At 40.0% G+C, this 17,489-nt stretch overlaps 1 protein-coding gene across 1 annotated transcript; it reads left to right on the forward strand.

The window, feature by feature from the left end:
- Positions 1–4,383: 4,383 nt before the first annotated feature.
- Positions 4,384–15,339, forward strand: ocel1 (occludin/ELL domain containing 1). Its single transcript, XM_038271255.1, has 6 exons — positions 4,384–4,526; positions 7,229–8,342; positions 11,752–11,951; positions 12,030–12,201; positions 12,321–12,371; positions 14,725–15,339. The coding sequence occupies exons 2-6, from the start codon at positions 7,230–7,232 to the stop codon at positions 14,839–14,841; spliced, it is 1,653 nt and encodes a 550-aa protein (XP_038127183.1). The 5' UTR covers positions 4,384–4,526; position 7,229; the 3' UTR covers positions 14,842–15,339.
- The last annotated feature ends 2,150 nt before the right edge of the window (positions 15,340–17,489 follow it).

Consider the following 17,489-nt stretch of genomic DNA (forward strand, 5'->3'; position numbering starts at 1 on the left):
TAGGATTTCCTAAAAGCGCGTTCACGAGTCTACGGAAACCGCGGCAGACCAACCCAGATGAAAGTTCGCATTCAGCGTCTGCTCTGCCGGTAATGCAAGCATAGAAGAAGAAATGTTCTGTTTACCTGTGCAAAGAAAGAAACAACGAAAGAAAAATGTCTGAGGACTTCAGTGTTGAGGAAGAGCATGAGTTCTTTGCCGAGCTGAATGCGCACTTTCGTCTGGTTTGGTCTGCCGCGGTATCCGTAGCGTCGTGAACGCGCTTTCAGGAAATCCTGTACACTACTGTTTATGCTCTAAAAACATTCTAAATGACTTCGTTTCGAGTAAATTATGGACGCTACCCACTCAGGACACTTGGAATACATTGGAATTACATTGATTCAAAGTTTTCTATCTAAGAAAAACCAGCTGATTGCATCGACTCATTGACTCAAACACAATCCCTCACACTAAGCATGCTTGTAGCGACAGTGGAGAGGAAAAACTCCCTTTGAACAGGAAGAAACCTCCAGCAGAACCAGACTCAGTGTGAGCGGCCATCTGCTGAGGCCGACTGGGGTTCAAGGAGACAGAAGCAGACATAGAAAAAGAAGCATAGATACAAAAGGCAGCTGTAAAAGGCGGCCCCGTCCAGGAAACACACAGCCAGGCAGACGAGCTCCGAGCCAGCTCCCATGTCAGAGGATGAAGAGAGCACATCCAGTTAGTCACAGTCAGAGAAACAGGACTACACTGGAAAACAGGCCGATCTCCAACATCTATAACCAAGGTGTTGATGGCAGCAGCTGATATTTCTCTCCAGGATGGATTCACAGCCAAACAGTAACAGATCAGATGAAGCTACTATGAGAAACAGCAGAGAGAGCAGAACGTTAGAGATTGAACTAACAGATTCTGCAGAGAGAATATCATACTTTTTTTTTTTTTTTACTGCTTTACCCACCGCTAATAACCATAAACCCTTAAAGCAGTTAACACTTAAGGGAATTAACAAAGGGTTGTTATGTACATAGAGGAAAAGTGGTCCATTTATTGAAATTTGTGGAAGTGGCTTTGACCAGTAGCTGCAGCCAGGTATCAGTTAATGTTTTTTGTCTTGGTGAAGGGATCAATAGAATAATTATTTTTATTATTTTTGTCTTGAGCAGCTGAAATGGGCAGGTGTGTTTTATTCAAGATATCTTTATCTCAATGGAGGTGTATTTATTTTTTTTGTCAAATATTTTAAACCAGACCAGTTAGAGATTCATTTCTTCCATTAAAAACACATTGATACATGAAACATAAATAAACCCTACATTATATCACAATGTTTCTTGTAAGTTGCAGAACAGATGCCTCTGCCAGCAGAGGATGGCATGCAGGGGAGCAGCAGACTAGCGCGCCCCGAGCCAAGGCTACTGGTGGGACTCACTTGAGAGAGTGGGTTTGCATGATACCTCTTGGCTGTATTTTATCGACAACACATATTGTAGTCTACACAAGTGCGTGTTTTTTTTCCAGAGTGGCAGTGGGGAACGGACTGCAGATGTCCTTGCCTCAAGCTTGATGAAAACCCATGCTGTTTTTGGAAGGATCGCTGGCACAGAACAGAATCAGATTATGCTGTAATACGAGTCTTTAGGCCAGTCATGTATACAAACTCTACAATAAACTAACAACATATAACCTTGTGTGTGTGTTGTTTTTTTATAATCATACAGGTTACAGGTTATCATATTAGGCATTGCTGCCATTTGCTTTGTTGAATCATAAAACTATTTAAAAAATATATAAAAATTTTTTATACATATCTATTTTTCTTTTCAGTTGAGAAATGACAACAGATATTACATCATTTCAAATAACATATCAAACAAATAAGGAATATTTGAATTAACCATACACCCCCCCCCCCCCCTGGACTGAATGACTGAATATAATGTAAAGTACTTTGGTCATGTCTCCTGACTTGTAAAAGCGCTATATAAGTACCAGCCATTTACCATTTAATGTGAAGATTATCATTTATGTTTATGATTATTTTTTCTTAAAGACTTCTTAGAATCTGGCAAATAATAAGTATTTTTAATGAGCTTTAAAATAGAATAGAATTCAACTTTACTGTCATTCCACAATCACATGTACAAAGCGATGAAAAGGAATTCTCTGCATTTCAAAATGTAACTAATTGAATAGAGGCATGGGGGCGGAGCCAGATGGCGGGCCAGAGGTGGCGATGGCCACCCTTAGCTATTCATTAGCCACCGCTGTGGCCACCCCAACCATCTTTTGGCCTTCTAATACAGACGGTGGCAGCAGTAATACTCTAAAGAGGATTGTTCAAACTTATTAAACATTTAATTTTTTCATAAACTAAAACCAGTGATGGGAGTAACAGCATTGATAGTAACAATCAAAATGATAACTCTTACTGTAACTATAACGCAGTTACAATTGCCGACACCCCGTTACTGCGCGTTACTCAGGTCGCACAATTAACCTTTTTTCATGATAGGACTCGTGCGCGTCATGAGAGAGGGGAGGATGGAGAGTGAGGAGGACTCCAGCAGCAAAACAGCGCTTTCCAGATGGAAATACCGGTGTTACGTCAAGCTGCGTTTCCCCATCAGATACGGTTTCCTCTGCATCTCCGCACAGCGCGGCGGCACGATTCACCGCGCAAGTGACAGGAAACGCGCATGCTAGCTAAAGGCGCGTAACAGTCGCCCTGTGCTCGCGCCACAGGGGAACTACGGAGAGCGTGAACGATCAGTAGCCTATATGGAGATGGATGGATGGATGGATGGATGGATGGATGGATGGATGGATGGATGGATGGATGGATGGATGGATGGATGGATGGATGGAGCTACATGTTGCAGTATCTATAACAACCCAAACACAGGATTTCAGAATTAGACATCCCCAGTTATTAATTTCATACACTCGCAAAAGTAACGCAATAGTTACTTTTACTAGTAACTAGTTACTTTTATTGTGGAGTAACTCAGTTACTAACTCAGTTACTTTTTGGGAGAAGTAACTAGTAACTATAACTAATTACTTTTTCAAAGTAACATGCCCAACACTGACTAAAACGCTGTGGTTAATTATGCTCATCAAAATACAAACATTGAAGTAGATATATACTGAATTCATGCTCTTAAGAACCTATTTTTATGTTAAATGGGTTAAACAAACCCATTTAACATTTATCCATTTATCTGCAAGTCATCTAGGAGTCTTCAGTGAAATCATTGATAAATAACTACTTTTAAAATAACTTAAAAATCCATTTAACGTAGATATTAGTACATGTAAATATTAATTTTATGCAGAAATTTTTTTTTTATAAAAGTATGTAAGTAATGACAATGGAAAAGAAGTTCGCCCCAGACATTTCGTCCACTACACCTTTTATTTGGACAGCTTGGATGTTTAAATATATGCATCTATTTGTTAGCAAAGGCTGTAGAAAAGTATAGTTTGTCTTTAGAAAATATGGATGTTGTGCTCGTTGCTGTTGGAACAGCGTAGATTTACCCTGAAGTTCTGACGCTTGTCCGCTTTCGCCCACTCATTAGTTTACATTGGTTTATGACTTGCCACCCCTATTAAAATTTTCTGGCTATGCCTCTGAATAGAGGCACACTAAGGTGACTATGAGATAGGAAATAAATGTTTTTCTTGCTTGTAATAAGTAGGTAAGTAAGACATTTAGTAAATGGAATAAAAAATTTACATTTAAAATAAGAAAAAAAAACTCAATTGTCTTGTTTTAATTGCATTATATGTAATTATTACATTTTAAGGGCAAAATCAATCAGTTAAAATTTTCTGCAGAAAGGAGAAACTGTGAAACATAGAATCCTGCTGCCCTCTAGTGGCACATCGATGACTCTCTGTGAAACAGTATTAGAACCGCTGAGATGGGAATGAATTATTCATAAATCTAAGAATGATAAAGCAGTATTTCAGAGATGGGCGATATGAGATTTGACTGATAATAAGCGGATTACATTCTCTATTGTGTCTAAAAAAAAAAGCCTAATCTTTTTTATAACTTGATATTGCTGATGGTTCAAAGTGATATGTCTTAATAGTTATGAGTAATAATAGACCTCCAGGCCAACTAGGATACAGTGCAGGTAGTTAATTATTATTTTTCTCTCTCTCATAAGGAAAACAGCATTAATGTTGTTTTCAGGTTTTATAAAAAGCCTTTTTATACCTTTTATAGCTCAGTTTTACTCCCCTTTTCTTGTGAACGTCAACAGTTTGAACCTGTCTGTCTTTCATACAGATTAACCACGGCGGCTGCACAGCCGTGCCCTACGGCTTAATGATTAAGCATTTACTCCCCTCACAGTTCCCAACACATTTTTGCACATTGCCTTGTGTGTGTGAAACCTGTAGTGAGTCAACTGCAGGGACTGGGCCTGTTTTACAGCAGTTTTGGCCTTTTTTCTCAGGTCTCCTGTTTCTGTAATAGCACAAAGGTTTCATCTACATGGCCATAAAGCTGCAGAATACAAGCGAAGGTAAGTTTATTTATTTATTTTTTTTTACTTTGAGTCACAGCCCCCCTCAAACTGCTGCTGTTTAATAGCGGAGGCCCACTGTGCTCCTTCTCTGACTGGTCATGGTGTGGCAGAGGCAACGACATATTTGAACTGTTGTGTAATTAGTTGGTTTAAAATACATTTGAACTGTTTTTATTGGTGCTTTATAAAATAGTTAAAATAAAAGGTGTTGTGTAAAAGCTTTCCCTTCAAGTCAACTTTTCCAACATTTCAATACGCTAAAGCTACAAACTTTATTCTAACCTCAGGGGTCGACGTTAAGGATTTTTACCACTTGCCATTTGGGCAAGTGGCTTTCACATTTCATTTGCCCAGAAACCATTTTTACTTGCCCAGTATAATGTTTGATAAATATAGTTCCTAATATTCATTTTTGTATATATATCAATGAAACATGTTTATTTTTTATGTTTTTTTGTAATTCAGTAAGTTTCCAGGTTCCTGGTGTGTATCTGCATGCGTCAGATAATGAACTCAAGCCTACATTACCGTGTTAACATGCGGCTTTTTCAAATCACGCGAGAATGTGTACAAAACAACAAAGATGGCGCATGCAACGCTTGTGGGTCGTTTTCAGCGAATGTATGTGATTTTAAAGTAATTTTGAGTGATAAATAATATTTTTTTTGCGACCATTGCACTTGCCCGGATCATTGCACTTGCCCGGCGGGCAGTGTAATTTTGAAGTAGCTGCAAAATTACATTGGGGGCAATTCTTAGGACATATGGGATAGAAAAAAAATTAAACTTTTACAAGCATGAATTTAAGCTGTGACGCACCTTTAGGTCATTAAGCACAGAACAAGTAGGCAAAACCTCAGTCTATTTCTACTTTTAAAAAGTTGTACTCTTATTGTCTCCTTTCTATCTCCTCTTTCTTTCATCTTTTCTTTTTTTTTTTTTCTTCCTCTGTTTTTCTTGTTCTGCTCTATTTACATTGCAGTGTCCATATAAACTGTAAAACTCCCTGTATAATTATAATAAAGCAATTTATATGCATGAGACAACTAACCTGACTCCGCCAGATGGATTTATTCCGCATATCCATCTGGAAACCTTCCGTTGAAGTAATTTTGGGAAGGGGCGAAAATAGCGAAAATACTGGTTAGCTGATTGGCCTATGTTGGTGATAGACGGGCCAAATAAACCAATCAGATCAACGAAGCATATGACGTACTAACAGAGCCACGACGAAAACACAACCACAAGCCAGGCTACTCTTGCTGAAACCAGTCGGGAGAAGAGCAAAAACATCTTTTCCTCTGAGAAAAGCCTCCAGAGCAGTGTTTTGCTCTTCTTTCAGTGAAGAAATACTCTGTAATTCCGATAAATCTTGCTCGATAGCCACGCTAACGCTAGTTTCATCGGCTGAAGCCGCCATGTTCTTTAGACTGAACTGTCGCGCTTCTCGTTGCATCACACCTCAACCCGCCTCAAAGCCAATGCTGATTGGACGTTCGTTTGGTGAACGGCTCCAAATTTTCTTTAACGGAGAGTCTCCAGACTGATTTGCGAGTGAAATTTTGAAAGCTCGCGAGATCAGGATGGTCTCACGAGGGGGTTCGTTCCCTCTGATCATGCCACATGGGCATTGAGGTTCCCAAGAAGAATGATGAATGGCACCCCCACCGGGGATGCTAAGAGGCCGGTATTACATAATGTCTCTCAACCCATTGGTCGAGACAACAATCAGAGGCCCCCCCAGCAGAAGGTGCTGGGATGCGACCCTCTGGGCCACCGGGATGAATTCCACAGGACGCCTTAGCGGGGGTGAACAAGTTTACGGGGGTGAACCCGTGAACCCGTGAGACCATCCTGATCTCGCGAGCTTTCATAATTTCACTCGCAGATCAGTCTGGAGACTCTCCGTTAAAGAAAATCTGGAGCCGTTCACCAAACGAACGTCCAATCAGCGTTGGCTTTGAGGCGGGTTGAGGTGTGACGCAACAAGAAGCACGACAGTTCAGTCTAAAGAACATGGCGGTTTCAGCCGATGAAACTAGCGTTAGCGTGGCTAACGAGCAAGTTTTATCGGAATTACAGAGTATTTCTTCACTGAAAGAAGAGCAAAACACTGCTCTGGAGGCTTTTCTCAGAGGAAAAGATGTTTTTGCTCTTCTCCTGACTGGTTTCGGCAAGAGTTTGATCTATCAATTGGCTCCTCTTCGTCGTCGCTCTGTTAGTACGTCATATGCTTTGTTGATCTGATTGGTTTATTTGGCCCGTCTATCACCAACATAGGCCAATCAGCTAACCAGTATTTTCGCCCCTTCCCAAAATTACTTCAACGGAAGGTTTCCAGATGGATATACTGATGTATAAACCTGGTAGAAATGCAACCAAACCAACCTGTTGCCTTTCAGGGTACCATTCAAGTGAACTGAAGGAATTTGACTTCCAAACCTTAATAATATTTCTCTTTTTCTTTTAAATAATTTTAAGAAATTACACACCATTTCCTTTCCACTTTACAATTCTGAAAAGCAAAATATCTGAAAGTTGATGGCACATTTTCCTGAACCTCTAGTTCCTTTATAATTGAGAAACAATGTTAAATCATGTGACTGTTTCATGAGGTGCTAATTTTAGAGCCATAACATTTTAGCTCTCCTAGTTTACTTCCTCCTCTTGCCTCATAAAGATTTTAAATGTGCCCACAGGATGAAAAACTGGAGCAAAAATCACAAGAGACAAGAAAATGGGGATGAAAATGGGTCTTCGTCTCACAACCAGAACTCAGTCGGTGATCCGGCAGTGCCTGTGTGGGTCACTCACACCCCCCCACCAAACAGTGGGACAGATGACAGCGATGGAGATGGCATGTCCAACTCTACGTCCTTTACTGAGAAGGAGAGCAGTGAGAACAACAGCAACACCAAGAGCAGACTGAGATCTCTCCTACCAAAATCACTGAGCGGGATAATCCGCAAGCACACGGGTGGAAGTGACTATGAAACCACCACAACTGGGATCCAGATTCTTCCTAATGGGACAAGGGTGAGCCCACCTGTAAGTCCCTTTCTGGAGCGCAGCAACTGGGACCAATCATCCGGAAACTCTGCCAAAGAGTCTTTGCTAAGGCAAACCCCTCCAGATGAATCTTTTTATACAGGAATACAACAAGAGTCTCTGCTGACCAGCATCCACCCTGCAGAGCATTATGCCGCCAAAGTAGAGGTTTACCAGAAGAAGTACTCCTATTTGAAATCATGGCCCGGTTTATTGAGGCTCCTGGCTGGGCTGCAGCTCCTCTTTGGTGGTATGGTGTTGGCATGTGTCATAGCCTACATCCAGAAAGACAGCGAGTGGTACAACACGTATGGTGTCTACAACGGAATAAACAACAACGGACTTGGTCTGTCCGGGTACAGTTACAGAGGGCCTATGACTCCCTTTGTTTTAGCTGTAGCCGGAGTTTCCTGGATCATTACTCTGAGTCTCCTGGTGATGGGAATGACGATGTATTACCGAACAATCCTCCTGGACTCATCCTGGTGGCCCCTGACTGAGGCGTTCATCAACGTGGCTCTGTTCCTGCTTTACATGGCAGGAGGGATCGTATATATAAACGACTTGAATCGAGGGGGGCTGTGCTTCATGACGATCGGGGTCAACCCCATCATGGGCAATCTGTGTCGGGTCGACGGAGGCCAAATGGCCGGAACAGCGTTTATCTTTATTAACATGACGATGTACCTGGGGAGTTTCCTGGTGAGTCTTAAGATGTGGAGGCATGAAGCTGTTCGGAAGGTCAGGCGGAAGTTTGAGGAGCAGGTAAGGCCTGCAGACTATAAAGTGAATCTTGTTCCATTGTTGTTGAAAGCAAAGAACACGTTTTGTAATTGAAAATCTGAATAAAATGCAATCCAGAATGAAACTATGAAAAACTTTTTTTTATAAAACGTTGCCATTTTCTTTGGCAGATTTTTTAAAATTGATACGTTTTATTTTTTCACAAATAAAAGTTCTAATTTTGAGGTTTCAAATTGCATTTCCCAGCAACTTCTGGGGTTGGGTTTTCCTCTGGAGGGAGAAGTGAAGACACATTTCTTTCTGTTCTATTAGTGACATCATCATTTCATTGCTAGCAGCATTAAAGGAACAAAATTTACTCTATGAAGACCCCTTCCTGCTTTAAAATTATTAAAATTTATCCACTGCTTTAATATGAGGCATTTTTTGTTTCTACTTCCTTGCTTTCCTATCAGTGGAATATTTCCTATAAATTGTAATATAAATCATCAGCTTTAAAAAAAATTATTATAGTGAATTTGTTCCTTAAAATTATAAATTTTTGTAATTCCCTAATTTTTTTTTTTTTTTGCATTAATAATTATAAGCAGCTAATGAACACAGTTACCGATAATTATTTCTTACTCTCTTTTTCAGGGTGGAATTATCATAATCAAACATTTTGTTCTGACATATAAATGAAGAATTTGGTGCTTGAAATTAAATTTGCTGTGGATTTACTGCAATCCACAGCAGATATAGTTAAAAGTGGTGGATCTGAAAAAAACGTAACAGTTGTAGGTGTGAAAGGAAACCACCTGGCCTCTATGTCCCAAATCTTTGTTTTGCACATCAAAATCAAAGGACAGACCAAAGGGTTCAGATTTTACTACTATTTGGTGGCTATTTGATTAGCATCTGACTTACAGGGTTCGTACACCTTTTCCAAAGTCAAAATCAATGCTTTAGCGGGCCGCCTCGCCAAGATAGTGCTGCGGGAAACACTGCAACACTAACATTACATTATCACACCGTACTCTCAGTCACTCAGTAACTTAGCCTGTGAATTCCTAGCTAGCAGTTACTAGCGTAAACAAATAGGCGCTAACGTTAACGTGTACTAGGCTACTTCAGTTAGCTTACTTAAAAAGTCTATGACTTAACCTTCATGCTACTCGAGAGCGCAGACTCGCCCATTGTGAAAAGCTGCACATCTTTTTTGCAGACTTTACAAGAGGCAACTCGTGGGGTTTGTCCCTGTTTAATCCATAATTTGTATTTTTCATCTTCCAGCCAACGTTCATTGAAACGACAACCTCCCGGCATGGTGCAGTAGTGGTTTCATGGGGGCGGAGTCACACATGGAAATAGACTGGCAGATCGCAGTCACACATAAGCGAGCAGGTTTCATTTTCGGGCTCTCCAACATTTTGTTTCTCCATTTAATAAACACACGATTCAGTTAGATAGGTATTTTTTGCGAAAGAAATAGTTAAAAATGTAAGCATTTTCAAGCATTTCCTCCAAAATATAAGCACTTTTCAAACCTTGAAAACACAACGTCAAAATTCAATCATTTTCAAGAATTTCCAGCACCTGTATGAACCCTGGACTTACAATGTGTGGAGGAGGACGGACCTCCATGCTGATGAAATAAATCAGCCCTCCAACTAGACACTAATCTGGTGCGAGCCAACAGAAGTGACAAAAGCCCCGTTTACACTAGCCTCTGAAAACCGATGCTTTGATCAGTTAAGGCCGATTTATACTTAGAAACTAGGTCGTCTGCAGAGGTGTTGCAGTGAACAAAAAGACGTCCCCGCCCCCTCCGCAGACACTCTGCTGCACCTCTCCCAAATTGTAGCTGGCCGCAGACAGTACTGAAGACAGGAGGCCGGCTTGTTTTGCTTTTATGACCGAAATTGCGGAAAACAACTCGTGACGTTCGACCAGCCAGAAGAGCGAGGTGCGCGAGAACGCTGGGACCCTTTTTCCACCTGGATCACTGCTATTTTTCGCCGTCATGTCCCTCCGTTGTCGGACAAAATTGCCCCCACTTCCTCAGAGCCTCGGCCGTATCTAGACCCACAGCGTATAGGACAGACCACCCTTCAATACTGGGCATAAATCAAAAATCTGTGCGTCAAGCTCACTGTGACACACTGCTGCAGAAGTATAACCAGCCAATTAAACGTGCCGAGCTTGGTTCCTTATGACCATTTATGCATCTAACTAGTGTGATTCCTCGCCTCCTAGTGGTGACTTAGGGTACTACTGCTCTCTAGAGGTAAACAAGCCACCCAACATGGCGGCACCCGTAACAATCAGGAAGTTTGCGGAGAGTCAGGCGAAGAAGGCAGACTTTGGTGAATTTACTTGACAGAGTCGTCTTTTGGGAAGTAGATACGACAAACGATAGTCCAATCAGGGCTTAGAGACACAGGATGCATGACAGATGTTGAGTTTAATTATACTGCTAAGCAGAATCATCACTGGACATCGTGTGGGACATTAGGGAAGCTACAATGTCTGAAATTTCATGATTATGGAGGCAGACTGTAAGGAGGTTACGTGGTCTGCTGATGCACTCTTTGTTATCTCAAAAAACCGAGCCAGAACTGAACCACGCCGAGCCCTACTGATGAACTAGTACCAGTTTAGTGCGGTTTGTTTGTGTCCGGTTTAGTTGTTTGTGGCATTTACACTCAACAGTTTTCTGGGTTACCGTGCTTGGACCGTTCTCGACATGGTTTGAAAAGGATAGTGGAAATTGGGCTAAAGACTTCTAGCCTCGTGAGACCATCCTGATCTCACGAGATTTCAAGGTTTCACTCGCAGATCAGTCTGGAGACTCTCCGTTAAAGAAAATTTGGAGCCGTTCACCAAACGAACGTCCAATCAGCGTTGGCTTTGAGGCGGGTTGAGGTGTGACGCAACGAGAAGCGCGACAGTTCAGTCTAAAGAACATGGCAGCTTCAGCAGATGAAACTAGCGTTAGCGTGGCTATCGAGCAAGTTTTATCGGAATTACAGAGTATTTCTTCACTGAAAGAAGAGCAAAACACTGCTCTGGAGGCTTTTCTCAGAGGAAAAGATGTTTTTGCTCTTCTCCCGACTGGCTTCGGCAAGAGTTTGATCTATCAATTGGCTCCTCTTCGTCGTCGCTCTGTTAGTACGTCATATGCTTCATTGATCTGTTATCCATCACCAACATAGGCCAATCAGCTATCAAGTATTTTCGCATTTTCCCAAAATTACTTCAATGGAGTCAGGTTAAAAGACTTCTGGCTGGATGTCAAAATGTCTTTAAAAAAAACAAGCAAAAGTCTGGTTTCCTTCCAATTTAAGTTATTTTGTGCATGTAATATAAGGTAAAATATTTATGTACATCTCAGATTGCTTTTGTTGGTTGATGTTTCAAAAATAGTCATCTTATTTTCTCTTTTCTGCAGGGTGACTTTAACCATTCAATTTCACTAAATCCCCTTAAAACCAACCTATCATCCAGGGATGAACCAGATAAATCGATGAATAAAGATGATAAGTATAAGTGTGAACGGTCCCCTGAGGTCCATAAATCCCAAATCAGTCCTAACAGATCTACCATGTCCAACTACACACCCGAGGTGCATGTCATTGCAGACTTTATAATGTAAGTCCAGACCCAAACAAAGGAGGTTTTTCTGTTCCTATAGAAATCTGATTCGCATCACATCCACTTTCTTCACAGGAAGTATCCAGAGATCAGATCTGCAGAGGAACGGGAAAAGTACAAGGCTGTTTTTAATGACCAGTATCAAGAGTACAAGGACCTTCACAGAGACATCATCACCACCCTTCAGAAGTTCAGTGAGCTGGATGCTATGGTGGAACAACTTCCCAGAAAAGGGAAAAGCCTGGAGGTAGAACTGGTGTAAATCCCTACTGATTAACCACTTTCACAATAAACCATTTCTGACAGTGTAAAGGAGATATCCAGTTTAGACTCGGAAAACTAATCTTGTACCTGTTTACTTAACAGGATCAACAGAGGATTCAAAATATATTAAAAAAATATCAAGAGAAGAGAAATGTAAGTACAAAAGATGAACTATTTTGCTTTTAACGAGAAAGTTTTACCTAAAACTAACCGAAGAATATCAAGTCAGACGTCTGTCAAAATGGCAGACATATTAATAAATACACATGGGAGCAGTTTAAGTAAAACACACACATGTAAACAACTCTTCGCATTTTAGATGTTTTATGAATTTAGGGCCAAAACCACGAGGCCCCAAATAGGTCCCAACTAGGGGTGGGTATTGCCAAAGAAGTCACGACTCGATTCCAATCACCATTCATATGCCACCATGCGATTCTATCACGATGCATCACGATACTTGACATATTGCGATGCATCGCGATGCATTGCGATATTTTCACTGAACACTGTAAGAAAAAAATACAGCTATTACCAGTGGCTGACTGGCTGGGTGTGATCTGGATCGTGTCTTCAATTGACACATAACTGAAAGCAACTGAATACATACATAGCTGGATTTATTGAAATGACTAACAAAGGTATTGCCATGAAAACAAATACTGGACACAAATATTACTATTACTGGAGTGGACACACCGACAAAAACTGCTTAGGATTTCTAAAACTTAAAATAACAGTGCCATTTACATGGCCTCAGTGGTCCTTTAAACCTTGACATTTCCCCTTTCACAAATTACATGCGTTATATCAATTTCGTTTTTACATTCTTTGTTTTTAAAGCCAAAATGCATCCAAGTATCTGACTTGAAATGTGATGGAGCTGGGCAAATTTTCTCAGTCTCCTCCATGTTTTGTTTATGAATGACCCGTCGCAGTATCCGCAGCTACATCTACTGGACTGAAAGTTGTATTCCACTTGTTTTTGGCTGATGTGTGCCAACCATTCATGTATTTTATTTATTCCTTTTTGTTAATTAAGAATCGATACTTGGCATCAAGAATCGATGAAGTAGATCACAAAAATTAGAATTGCGATGCATCGTCATGGCGATTATTTTGCACACCCCTAGTCCCAACTATAGCTCCTTTTATACACTACTTTTGTGTAGCCGTGCCAAGATCGGAACGAACACGGGAATCGAGATAACTGTTTAGTGTAAATGCAAACCAAACCGTTCTAAACTAGTGCTAGTTCATCAGTAGGGCTCAGCGCCGTTCAGTTCTGGCTCGGTTCTCAGATAACAAAGAGCATGAGCAGAACGTGTCTTCTCCTTACAGTCAGCCTCTGTAATCATAAAATTTCAGTCATTAAAAATCCTAGCTTCCCTACCGTGCCACATGCTTTCCAGGGATGATGCTTAGCAGTGTGATGAACCTGTTGTTTCCTGCGTCTGGAAGCCCTGATTAGACTATCGTTTGTCGTATCCACTTCCGAAAAGACGACTCTGTCAATTAAATTCACCAAAGTCTGCCTTCTTCGCCTGACTCTCCGCAAACTTCCTGAATGTTACGGGCGCCGCCATGTTGGTTTGCTTGTTTACTTCTAGAGAGCAGTAGTACCGTAGATCGTAGGAACGTGCTAGTGTTGTGTGTAAATGGTCGTAAGTAACCGGGCTCAGAATGAGCACCTTGATATGTGCTTGAGAATGGCTTAGTCTCCATTCAAACTCAGGTTTAAAGCCTTGCAGGGCAGCCTAAAGCCCACTGCCAACATTAAGACAGAAATGAGAAAAAAAACAAAAACAAAAAATGGTTAGTTCAGGTGTTTTATAAAATGTATGAATCAGGAAATTGTCCATATACCAGACTGAATGTATAATTATAATTAAAAATGTCTCCGGACCTTTACTGGTTGTTGATTTTCTTTATTCGAACCCAACTGATTTTTAATTGGTTACCCCTGGTCTGGTGGGTGAAAAAGTAGTGGACTCGAAATTTCCCACAATGCACCTTGAAAAGTAGTGATCATCCATCGTCACTAGACAAGTCGATATATCCTGGAATGGTTTGCAAGGAGAGCTGGACAGGGGAACAATTGACTGAGACCATCTGTGCCTAAGAACGCCGTAAGGTGTATTCCTTCGGCTGCCAGGGCGCCTGCCATGATGCGATTCCCATAGGGGGCTGCTTTGCCCCTAGAGGGGTTAGAGCAGACGTTCGGACACAACCATAGTGATTAAGGCGGATGTTTTTCCACATCTACATTTGTCATGCTGTAGCTTCAAATATGTGCTCTACACTGCCCCCTAGAGTTGACCTGAATATTAGTTACTATAGAGAAAAGTGAGTTTAAAATGCTGTGAATGTCATCTCATTTCTACGCAGAGCGTTGTGCATCAAGCATAAACCCAGCTTAGATCAGGTCATAACCAGGGAGCAGGAAGTAGATTTGAGAACATGTATGTGGCAATAAAAAGTAAAACCTGATCTGTGTGTTTTACAGGATCCTGCTTTCGTTGAGAAGAAGGAACGCTGCGACTACCTGAAAGCTAAATTAAGGCACATTAAAAACAGAATTCTGCTTTATGACCAGGAGGCTGCAGCCAATCATCAGACCTGATAAGAAATGCTAAATATGGTTATTTACTTTATACTTTTGGTTTTCTGATGCAGTATTTCACTCCAGAGGATATTATAAGTTCTCCTGTAGGTTAGTTTATTATTTTATGTGGCAGGGAAAATGTATAAAATACACTATTCTGTCAAAGAAAAGCTGCTTTGAACCAGATTTAGCTCATGCTAATTTGCATCTGAAGTCCTTGGGCAGGTTTATAATAATAAAATATACATTGCATCATAATTTCACAAATATTTTATATTACATTTGTGCTTAAAAAGAGATCATAGGTTATAAAAATGTAAAACTCTCACATTCAATGTACATAAATATTATCAGAAAGATTAATTTTTTATATTTTTTTTTTGGGATTATTGTCAACACAGTTGAATTTTAAATGTTTTTCTTTCAGTTTTTAGAAAAATTATTATCAAGCCAGCAAACAACTTCAAATAGCGTTTATGCATTCAGGTAAAATAAGGTCTGAAGAACAACAAGAGTTCAGTGTAGCTGTTTTTTAAAAAGATTATTTCTTTTTTATGTTGATTCCAGTGTTTTCTATTTTATATGTCCTTTATTTATTTTGAAATATGCCATTAAAACATTAATTTCGCAAAGCTTTAAATATTTTTTCTGAATAAAAATAAATTTTTTAAACCTGTAGATCGAAAAAAATGGACCAACTTGAAGTGAAGCTGTGAAAATCTGTTGTTGTTTAAAAGTAGAGCTGTATTGACTTTTACTGCTACATTCATGGATTAAAGACTCAGCTGGGGACTTCCATGGAAGTTTGCATTGATCTTCAGGACTTAATGGTGTTTTCTTTGCCGTCAGTCATTCTAAGCAGGTAGGATGTGAGTCTTTATGGGTTCTCTTGTTCCGTCTGCATCACTTTTATGACTCTGCATTGCTAGGTCATCTATAGATCATAGATAAACTAATCAGATTGAGCTGTCCTATTCAGTCTCATGTGGATGGATTTTGTCACCAGTTAACCCAGCGTAACCCTCTAAGGCATCCTTTTTTTTATTTTGGGGGGGGAAAAAATATCTCACCCTAGTTTTTTGGGAGCTTGGGCATCCCTCATAACATATCAGCCATATCAGCCAGATTTTGTTTTGTTGCTTCACGTCAACAACATGCTACTCCAGGGTTCCTACAGCATAAGGAAAGTTAAATTCAAGACTTTTTAATGCCACTTGAAATAAAAATTTAAGACCAAATTCACAAGAAACACAAGAAAAACCTGCTTGCGACAACTTAACCCAAAGGTTTATTTTAACATAAACCACTGCACTAATGTTTCAAATGTTGAAAAGCTTCCCATACAGGAAGAAAGCTAAAAACACACAAATGACAGATATATTTGAACAATTATTTAACTGAATTCACAAAATCAGTTTTAAAGCCCCAACATAACCAGTGCTAAGTCTTTTTTGCAGCTATTTTTCTTTGTATGGTTTTCTTAGTATGTTTGATTTGGTGATAAGTGGAGGCGTTGCAGAGACAAGGGTGGAACTAAACTGAGAAATACCGGCTGTTTCTCTGTAACCCCATTTTGACGCTTTGTGTTTCGCGCTTCGCATGTGTGACTCCACTGCCTTAATTCCCATCGTTCTGAGCTTGAATGACTTCTTGCACTAAATCCACTGAGCCTCATGTATGTTCCCTGGTTTTAGCCATGGAGAAAACTCTTGGCTGGAGACAATTTTGGTTACATTTACACTTGCTCATATTTTCCAGACAAAAAGTTAATGGCGCATCTCCCAAATGTCCCGGCCGCAACAACGCTTTACTGGTTCCGCTATCGGGACGGAACCAATAATGGCAAGTCGTTATTTTTTTTAAACAATAAAAAAAAATTGTCAATTTTAATGTTTTATTTAGATTACAAAAATAAATCGTAATAAAAATAATCCTATTTATAATGTTTTAAAAATTAAGACCTACGAAAGACTGATTTTAGACATTTTAATACCAGTTAAGGCCTTAGTTTTATTTTGAAGAATTCAATGCCTTTCAAGACTTTTTAAGGACCTGCGGGAACCCTGTATGAGAGTACTAAAATGCAAAGGTTTTCAATATTTTCATATAAATTGAATGAAGAACAAACCTCCATAAATGCATTAGAAGACGTTTTATTTCAACAACAGTTTTCCTTCAATTTAAGTTTTATTTCAACAAGCGTCAGCAGCCAACGTTTTAGGAATCAGTGGGTTAGAGATTAGCTGCAGTGCGTGTTTGTGTTTACGAACATGTGTTCCTGTGGAGTAGCTTTTATCATTTTTTCTTTTCTTTCAAAACACAGTGTATTATTCTGTGCAACCTCAAGAAGCAGTTGCTGGTGGATGTGAAACAGAGGTGGATATTGCATTTTTGGTGCTTTAGGTGTACCTTTGCTGGTACCTTGCATCTCCCTTTCTTTTCATCCATGACCATCCAGTGGGCTGTGGCGTCCAGACGCACATTAGGGACCGGAATGACATTTATAGCCAATAGATTGAAGGCTGCACACATTTTGTGATCTGCTGTTGTTTATGACCAACAAGAGCAATTATTCACAAGATCAAATAAACGAATCCGTTCATCTGTGATGTGCTTATTCATTTATTTATCTGTTGATCTGATATTCTTTGATGTAGCTACATTAT

Source organism: Cyprinodon tularosa, unplaced genomic scaffold (assembly GCF_016077235.1).
Source record: "Cyprinodon tularosa strain WSP-4 unplaced genomic scaffold, ASM1607723v1 ctg797, whole genome shotgun sequence".
Lineage (NCBI taxonomy): Eukaryota > Metazoa > Chordata > Actinopteri > Cyprinodontiformes > Cyprinodontidae > Cyprinodon > Cyprinodon tularosa.